This window comes from Spermophilus citellus (genome assembly GCF_964194105.1).
Source record: "Spermophilus citellus genome assembly, chromosome: 1".
Lineage (NCBI taxonomy): Eukaryota > Metazoa > Chordata > Mammalia > Rodentia > Sciuridae > Spermophilus > Spermophilus citellus.
Window position 1 is genome coordinate 117838530 of NC_138182.1, and position 9399 is coordinate 117847928.

Here is a 9399-nt window from a genome sequence, read left to right on the forward strand (position 1 = left end):
GATGATCATTATTATCCAAAGTAAAGCTATGAAGACACGAATTGGTGTGAATATACTATGTATACAACCAGAGATATGAAAAATTGTGCTCTATATGCGTGGTAAGAATTGTAATGCATTCCACTGTCATGTGTAAACAAAAATAAAATAGGGTGTGAATCCACAGCACAGAGAACGGGACACATGGGCCGTCAGGAAAACTGAAGACACACTCAGGTTAGAAGTCTTGCTGTAGCGGGGTGAAGAAACCCGTGCAAGCCGAAGGGGTCGCCTCTGCGAATGGTCAGGCCTGTCAGGACTCCAGAGGGGCTTCATGACTCCACAGTGGGGCCTGCGATGGAGAGGCGAGGCCGGCTCTGGAAGGGAGGCCGCAGGCCCTGCCCCTGGGGCCCGCAGGTGGAGTCAAGCTCTGGGCCTCTCTCCCACACGGGAGGCTGGAGGGCTGCTCCCCGAGAAGTGGGAGAAGCCCAGGGCTCCAGGCATGAGATGCAGCCCAACACCAGGTCTCCTAAAGGGAGGGCAGGCTGCCCGGGCTGCCCACGCAAACCCTGCGTTTTCACCGCAGGATCAAAGCTTTGGAAAAGAAAATACGGTCTGTCCTTACCAGGCGAGGGGCCTCTAGGAGTCAGGAAGTCCATCTCCCAACACGACACCAGCACTCCGCCCCACGTGCATCTTGCTGAGCCCGCCTCTGGCTCAGGGTGCAACCCCCGCAGTCACGCTGCCCACCTCTGCGCTACCTCCTGGACAATACAGCTCTGCAGTGGGCAGAGGGCTTCTTGGGCTGCTCCAGCAGAAACCCGGCCACATGCTTCCTAGGGGGCGGCGCTGCCCTGAGGGCGGGATACAGGGCCTGAGGGACCACCAGCTCCTGACGCTGCTGAAAGGAGTGGCCAGTGGAGGGGACAGCCCACAGGCTAGACATCAGAGGAGTCCTTACAAAGAGCCAGGAGTTCAGGAGCCCATCATGTAGAGGTCTCTGGGCCGGACCTGAGGCTCAGAAAAGGAGAAATGAAATCGCAGAGGCAACCCTGGAGCTCGTGGAGGGGAAGGGGAAGGAGTGTGCTGCCCTGAGACCCCAAGGCCGGGTCGGAGGCCCATAAGGCAGCGACCTGCTTGGTTTCCACCCACAGATCCCTGCTGGGCCACTGCCACTGCCCAGAGCTGGTCTCTGTGACTGCTGTGGGCTCAGCTCCGCCTCCTGCAGCAGGACCCTGAGATCCTGCTTCCACCTATAATCTAGATGGTGGTGGAGATGCTTAACCTGGGGCAAGATGCTCAGCCAGAAGGCTGGCCCCAGGGCAGCAGAAGAGAACCAGGCTCCCTGCACAGCGGGAGACGCAGCAAAACAGCCTGCTGTGCACCCTGAGTAACTTCAAGGAACTCAAGTCGCCAGACACAAAGTAATGACAGGAGGTGGAAACGTCCACACTCTGATGTGGGCACATAGTGCAGTATCCTGCATAGACGGGTACAGTTGGAAGAATAAATAAATAAAAAGGAAGAGCAAAGTACACAGAGGAGACAGCTGAGGAGAAGAAGGAGGGGAACAGAGGAGACAGTCCAAACCTAAAACCATAATTTATGTCCTTAGATATTTAAGGTCACTGTGTCTATAAAGAGTAAAATTATATGAAAAGGGCCAATTAGAGAATGAAGAGCTCTTGAGGCATAAAATGAAAATGAAAGTACATGTTCAAGAGACTGATTAGAGAATTACAGAAATGTTTCCCTAAACGTAGGACCCCAGTGGAGTGGTGCCCAGCTGCACAGAGAGCTGGACAAAAAGGAATGATGGGGGCTGGGGACATAGCTCAGTTGGCAGAGTACTTGCCTTGCATGCACAAGGCTCTGGGTTCAATCCCCAGCACCACCAAAAAAAAGAAAAAAAGGAATGATGGTGGCCAGCATCCTGCCCTAACCCAGACAGTGCTCTGAGGCACACCATTTCCTCTTCGTAGTAGATGAGGTCATTGACAAACACGTGTTCAAAGCAATCCTCACTACTGGGATCCTAGGCCAGCAGCCTGTCGGGGATCCAACAACAAGGTCCAGACACTCGCCCCAGTAATCAAGCAGAAAAGGTCATGGGAAACCCAGAAAGAACTCCATTTAATAGGCTGTGCTGGGAGGGGCATGCTGGAAGACAGCATCTCAGCACCTAGAAGTGCTATAGGTAGAAATGGAGGAAGAATCTGGGCAGGGCAAGAGGCCTGCCAAATTAAGCCTCCTGGTCTCATTGGCCTGGTGGATAATTATCCCAGTTCCTGTTCTGAGAAGCGCTCCAGAGAAGGGAAAGACAATTTCCACTTGCTGTTCAGGAGTAGGACAAGGCTGAGAACTGCCAGGCACCACCCCAAGGGCCTGATGCTCTCACAGCTGCCGGTGGGATGACCCTGCAAGTCTTGCCTCAGTCTTGAAGCAGAATGAGAAAAGTCAGGAGAGTGTAGGTCTAATGAACCTGGCGTTACAAGCTTCTGATGAGTGCTCCTTAATGATTAGCAGTTCTGCAAAGCAAGCTAAGGTGATGGAGGAGACAGACTCGACTTGGAGGCCGAGATGCCCAGCCTCGTCCTGCTTCCAGTCACCTGTCAGGCATCTGTGGGCCTGAGGGTCAGTGCCTTGAGAACATGCAGCTTCTTTAAGCCCCTGTCATGCCACTAGTGGCAGATTTGAGCCCAGCTCTGTGCTCTTAGCCCTTGCTCTGTGTGACAGTGTTACGCAGCAATTTGGCTTCACTCAGAGTGAGCCAAGCACCTTATTTCCATATTTCCATCTTCTGTGTTAGATTAGCTTGACTGGCCCTGCTCCCTACAGAGTGACCTCCCACTGTCCTGATATTTCTCAGTGCCATTGTCACACATATGCAACCCCCAGCCTCTTCTGAAGAAGCTATCTGCACCTGTGATGAGGATCCAGGACAAGTACACCCATCACAAATTCCTATTCCACCTGTCCACGTTCTCTCACCAATAACACTGTGATTAACAACCAAACACAAAAACATTCATGCACTGTGACTATCACCAGTACTATTTGACATTTACACGTATGGGCCAAAAAAACATGGAGCTGGATGTATATTCTCAGATCATCCTCATAACAATTCAGAGAAGTTCAAATTTTATTATCTGCTAAACTGAAGCACAGAGAAGTTAGATACTTTCTCAAGTTCACAGAAGTGCAGAGCTGAGACTCACACCCAGGCAGCAGATTCCAAAGCCTGCGTTTTTTCCCTGTCATACAATCCTGCCTGCAAAGCTGCAGCAAATCATGCCTTATAACATGGATGTTGCAGATACCATCCCAAGTAAGTGCTTTGCAATGCTGATAGCTTCCTAATGTATAAGACATGAAGACCACATGCCAAGCGAATGCTTAAGTGATGGCCTGAAATGCAGTATCTTTTTTTGTGTGTGTATGTGGTGCTGAGAATTGAACCAGGGCCTTGTACATGCAAGGCAAGCACTGTACCAACTGAGCCATATCCCCAGCCCCGAAATGCAGTATCTCTCACAAGACAGTACTGCCTTCGCAAGTTTGGATTTTCCTTGAAGAGAAGAATGCATATAGATTGGGGATGTGAAAAAGGAAAGAAACTTCCAAAGCAATGCCACAAAAAAGTCAAGGAAAAGAAGCAATTTAGTTTGAATTTCAGGGACCCACAACCCAAATTATATGGGGACAATTTAATTATTGTAATTCCATATAAATTGAAAGGTTATATTTTCCTTAATTAAAAGAAAAGTAGGGTGAAGAGACTTGTCACATTTATGTGCACTGTGTAATTGTAGTCTAGGGACAAAGACACCCATAGGGATGAACATTCTGATGTCATACTCCTTCCAGATGGGACCACTGGTCCACACCATGATGCAAGCTCTCCTATTTAAGCCCCTCCATCTCTTTGTGTTTTGCAGCCTACATAATGTAGCACTGTCACAACTTCTGCAAGCCTGTTGTTGGGCACTTAAGACTCAGGCTGTTCTGTCTCCAGGTCATTGATTTGTTTGCCTGTCCTTGTCTAGTTTAAAAGTCTATGAGACTGCCTACCGTTGTGCCAACAGGACATCACTCCAGGCCAGGCCACTGTACCTTTTCACTCTGACTCTGCAGCCGCTCCCGCCTGCAGCGTCTCCTGCCTTCTGTTCCTCTCTGCTCTGCTTCTCTTCACAGCACGGAACATCTTCAGGTTGGAAGGTCTGTGTTCTGCCTCTCATGCTCCCTGGTGCTTCATGCAAAGAAAAGCTAAACAATCACATTTACTAGTTTAAGATTCTTCTCTGAACAGCAGGTACTTGATCTTCAGATTCGGGTTATCAGACTTGAGGAAGCTACAGTGTAAGGTAAGTAACTTTGAGAAGTCCATATCCATCAATCACAGGCTGCTTTAATTATGAGACTCTGGACTTAGTGGAAAGTTTATTAAAACCAGGGAAACCCTGGGTAATACTGAGGTTTCCATGTCTCAGCATCCTAATTATAGATGTTTATGAATCAGTGTGACTCATAAATTCTACCTTCTGACCTCATTTCTTGTGTCAGCTGACATGAGGGTCTCACTTACATACTGTGTGCGTCAGAATGTTGATGATTTTCTGCTCAGGAAAATCCTTGGCAGATTTATTTCAATGTAAAGACTCAAGAGAGTTTTCATCATTGTAACCAAGTGCTCAACTGTATGATTTTAAATGTTTACAGGAAGAGGAGTTTGTCTGATTGTCTTCTCTCTTCCACTTCCTCAGGCCATTCATGTCTCTAAAGGTGGTTTAGTTACACAGCCCTCTGCATCAACTCCAGGGAAGTGTGGCCCCTCACTTTTCTATCTGGTACTCGGAGTGAGGGTGCTGGGTGGTGAGAGGCTTGCCAGACATCAGGAAGCTTATGAATGATGGGGCTGAATTTTTCTGACCCCCACTCTATTTGAGGTTCATGATATTCCCAGGCCAAACTCCATGGGAAAGCAGGCGTCCAGGATAGAAGACAGGGAAGACCTCAGCTCAGGGTTTCTTAAGACTTCATTGCAAAAGTGGCCATGCCTTTGCTCTGACTTCAGAAGGAAGGATGGTTCCTTGGCTTTGTTGAAATTCTTCCTCCATTCTAAAGATTCCCTGATGGCATTGTTTTATGTCTTTTATGGAACAAGTACAAGTGGACTTCAAATAGAAACACTGTTTGGGGAAACATCATGCCAAGGATTATGGGCTATGGGAGGGTCACTCTTCACCCTGCTTCCCAGGGGACAGCTGTCCTCACATCCTGTCTAGGCCAGCCTTCCTGAACTGTCACACACCTTCTGAGTTAGCTGGTCACCAAGGATTGTGTCAGTTCTTCAGAGAGAGCAGTTTTTTTCACAGGAAAATGACTGCATACAAAAGGGAAAAGATAAAGACACCCAGCTCCCTGCTATTGGATCTGCTGCGTTGCAGAGGAGAGCTGGGGACAGATGCCAGAAGGGGCTGCCAGTGCTGGTGCTCTTTGCCTAAAATCAAATAAAGTCAAAATAAAAGCAATGGTTTGGGTAAAGAAGTTGCAACACATATCACACTTAGAAGAATGCCCTTATTCTATAAAGAGAGCAGGCCAATTTTGAGAAATCCCTAAAAGGGCAAATGTCATGAGCAATTAAATCCCAATATATAGAGAGGGGAAAATATACCCATGAAAACATTCCCAGGTTTCTTAGTCATAAACAAAAATCATATAAATGACTATCTAGATGCTCTTGCTAAGAGCTGGGCAAGCAGGGAGCCCCGAGTGTGCTCTGTGGTTGGCTGGCATCACTGGTCAGCAGCCCATCTAGCACTTTGGTGACAGGATTCTAAAGCCCAATAACCCACCTTTCACCACCTACCCAGAGAAGCAACCTCACGATACAGTGTTTCATAAGCAAACTGAGAAGTAATGTGCTTGTTAATCAAACAAGGAGCCCTCGAAAGTGCATGTCACATCAATCAACCATCTCAGAATCTGAGAAGACACCCCACATCTACACAGAAAAGGGGCTTAACTACATATCAGATTGGAAGAATGCTAAAGTTTTAAGTTAGGCACAGGGGTGTGGTTCAATGGTAGAGTGCTTGCATGTTCAATTCATAGCACCATCATAAATAATAAAATAATGGACTGGAATAGAGTAGAATAGCATGAGTTATGCATAGACATAACGATTTTTATACAAGGGCATGGAGTATCCCAGGGGATTCCTTTCCCTTTTCTCGTTTCCCATATTCTCCTCAGTGCTATTATACTCCTTTATAATGGTTTAAACACAGGACACAGACAACACTGACAGAGAAGAACAAAGATGCTCTTAAAATCTAAGGAATTATGAGCCTCCAATCTCCCTTCCCTTTGTGAACAAGGCAGGGAAGTCTCCAAGGCCTCATTAGCAAGTTCAGCTCCAGGAATGTTCGTGGTCAGGGCTGGGGACAACACCCTGACAGGAAATCGCCTGTGCCCATTAGTGCTCTTGGGCTTTGGCATTCGCCATGGACCAATGGCAGTCTCTGTGCCTGGTCTCCACTGACCACCTGCCATTCCCTGGATCTGTAGTGCACTAATGATCACAGCTCTCCACGGGGCTTGCTCTCATTAAAATGCTGAAGGTCAGCGCAACTTGCTCTCTCTCTCCATCACTTGGAATGCTGCTGAGTGCTTTTCTTTAATTTCCCCAGAGGCTTAACACAGTGGAGAGAAAGAAGGCAAAATTAGAAAGGGCATACATCAGGAAAACAGCTGGAGAGGAGCTCTGCTGGGAACCAGCTATGTCTCAGGACAGGGGAAGCTGGACAGAGCACAGGGAGCCAGACTCCTGGGTCAAGGTGGGCTGAGGATTCACTCTTCATGATTGACATCCATCCATGGTGGCTGTGGCCAACTGCCCAGGGGTCCTGACTGGACCTCTTGTGTGCAGCCCTGGGCTCCCACTTGCATTGCTGCCCTGCCCTGTCCTCTCCCTGTTCTGCCCTCTTCTTCTCTCTTGTGTACCAGCCAGAGAGAAGTCAAAACCCTGGAGATTCTGATCAAAGCCATTCTTGAAGGACACCCTGCCACACACACTGCAAGGGCAATTCCTGTCCCTTCTCTGTGCTCCTTGCAAGAAGGGACCAGGTCTTCACAGTCTTTTAGGGCCACTCAGAACCTAAAAGTTTGGCTTGCCCAGGGTGAGGTACTGATGACTTAACTGGTTTAATGCATGTTTAATTCACGACACTCTCTGTCCACTCTGGCTCAGCAAAAAACAGCCTAGAGCAGTTAGACTTCCCTGGACCAGCAGAGCCTGTGCCCTGGGGAGTTTCTGACCCTCTTTAGGTCTTACCTTTTTTCTCTGTGGAGTGGGTAGAGAGTCCTCTAGTATTTCATGAGGACTAACCCTAACCCTAACCCTAACCCTAATATAACTTACTATTTATGGGTCACCAGACCTCTGCAATTACTGTGTAGTTACAGTACATCCTCAGTTTTAATGTTTCAGGAGCTCAGCAGCTTCCTGGGACTCCTGGACACCAGGCTACACAATATAGTTCTCTGTGATGTCAACATAAACTGTCCAAGTGACCTATAGTGTTCATATTTGTGGTAAGATATTATTTAACTGAAATGGCTCTGTGTGCATGATCTGACTTCAAATTTAAGAGCAAAGTAACTTGGGAGATAATAACTCCTGATACTATTTAAATCAGTTCATCCTTCTGTTTTTCTATTAAAATGTTGTATCATAATTGCTGCCTTTATTCACTTCACAGGTGAGTAAGTTATGTGCTAATAACCCATAGTTTTCTGCTGAAAGGGGAAGATAACAGCCCTGATGCTCAACATTACTTCCCCCTTAACAGCCTTTCTCTGCTGACCCTGGATTGCCCCTCACAGTGAGGGCTCTGTGTTCACACTTCAGCAGAGTCTTTGCCTTCCAACACTGAGCACCTGATAAACACGTCAAGCATCGAGTTTTACAGTGTGCAAACCTTCAAGAACCTGCAAACCAGGTGGAGCCCACATGGTCGTCTCCCCGTGGACAGCACACGTGCTCCTGACTTGTGGGGCTTTGACCCTACAGTGTGAGAACCAAAGCCTGGTGCGGGGTGGGGCTGGGCTGGCCACTCTTTTCACGTCCACTCTGCCCTGTCCAGCAGGACGGCTCCTCTCCAGGTAGGACAGTGCTTGAGAGACAGAGGATGAATGTCCTTAAACAAAAGCAGATGGGCTTGCTGCCTCAGGGCCTCTAACTTAGCAAGGCCAGGCCACTGGGCGGGCATCCTGCTCCTGAGTGGATGATGCTGTAATGGGACAAGACACCTGCCCAGCCTGTTCCAAGATTCGTGGGGTCAGAAGCCTGAGCCTGGATCTGGGCGTGGCCACGCCATGATGCTCTAAGCCCACCTGTACTTCTCCAGCTTGAGTCCCACCCTCTGTGCAGCCTGCAGCGCTATGGAGTGGGGCAACAGCTCCCTGTTCGCTGACTTCGTCCTCCTGGGGTTGTTCAGTGGCAGCCGCTTCCCCTGGCTGCTCTTTTCCCTCATTCTCCTGGTCTTCGTGATCTCCATCGCCAGCAACACCACCATGATCCTGCTCATCCGCGCGGACCCCCGGCTGCACACCCCCATGTACTTCCTGCTCAGCCAGCTCTCCCTCATGGACATCCTGTACATCTCCACCATCGTGCCCAAGATGCTGCTGGACCAGGCCACCAGCCAGAGGGCCATCTCCTTTGCAGGGTGCACTGTCCAGCACTTCCTCTACCTGACCTTGGCAGGGGCAGAGTTCTTCCTCCTAGGACTCATGTCCTACGACCGCTACGTGGCCATCTGCCACCCTCTGCGCTACCCTGTGCTGATGAGCCGCAAGGTCTGCCTGCTGATCGTGGTGGCCGCCTGGCTGGGAGGGTCTGCAGACGGTTTCCTGCTCACCCCAGTCACCATGCAGTTCCCCTTCTGTGCCTCTCGGGCAATCAACCACTTTTTCTGTGAGGTCCCCGCCCTTCTGAAGCTCTCCTGCAGGGACACCTCAGCCTATGAGACAGCCATGTATGTGTGCTGCATCCTGATGCTTCTCATCCCCTTCTCCGTCATCTCGGCCTCTTACACCAGGATTCTCATTGCTGTTTACAGGATGAGTGAGGCAGAGGGCAGGCGGAAGGCCGTGGCCACCTGCTCCTCTCACATGGTGGTGGTCAGCCTCTTCTACGGGGCCGCCATGTACACCTATGTGCTGCCCCACTCTTACCACACCCCTGAGCAGGACAAGGCAGTCTCTGCCTTCTACACCATCCTCACGCCCATGCTCAACCCGCTCATCTACAGCCTGAGGAACAAGGATGTCACAGGAGCCCTGCAGAGGGCTCTGGGGAAGTGTTTGGCCTCAAGAAAGGTAACCGCTTTCTAAAGATATTGCATTTGC

The 9399-nt window shown here is 49.4% G+C and overlaps 2 protein-coding genes across 2 annotated transcripts in view; both read left to right on the forward strand.

The window, feature by feature from the left end:
* The window catches only part of LOC308655607 (uncharacterized protein), an 801622-nt gene that overhangs the window by 88133 nt on the left and 704090 nt on the right, over positions 1–9399 (forward strand). The window lies entirely within an intron of this gene.
* LOC308655695 (olfactory receptor 2T27) lies at positions 8431–9384 on the forward strand (the record flags this gene model as incomplete). Its single annotated transcript, XM_081305847.1, has 1 exon — positions 8431–9384. One exon carries the CDS (start codon positions 8431–8433, stop codon positions 9382–9384), a length of 954 nt encoding a protein of 317 aa, XP_081161973.1.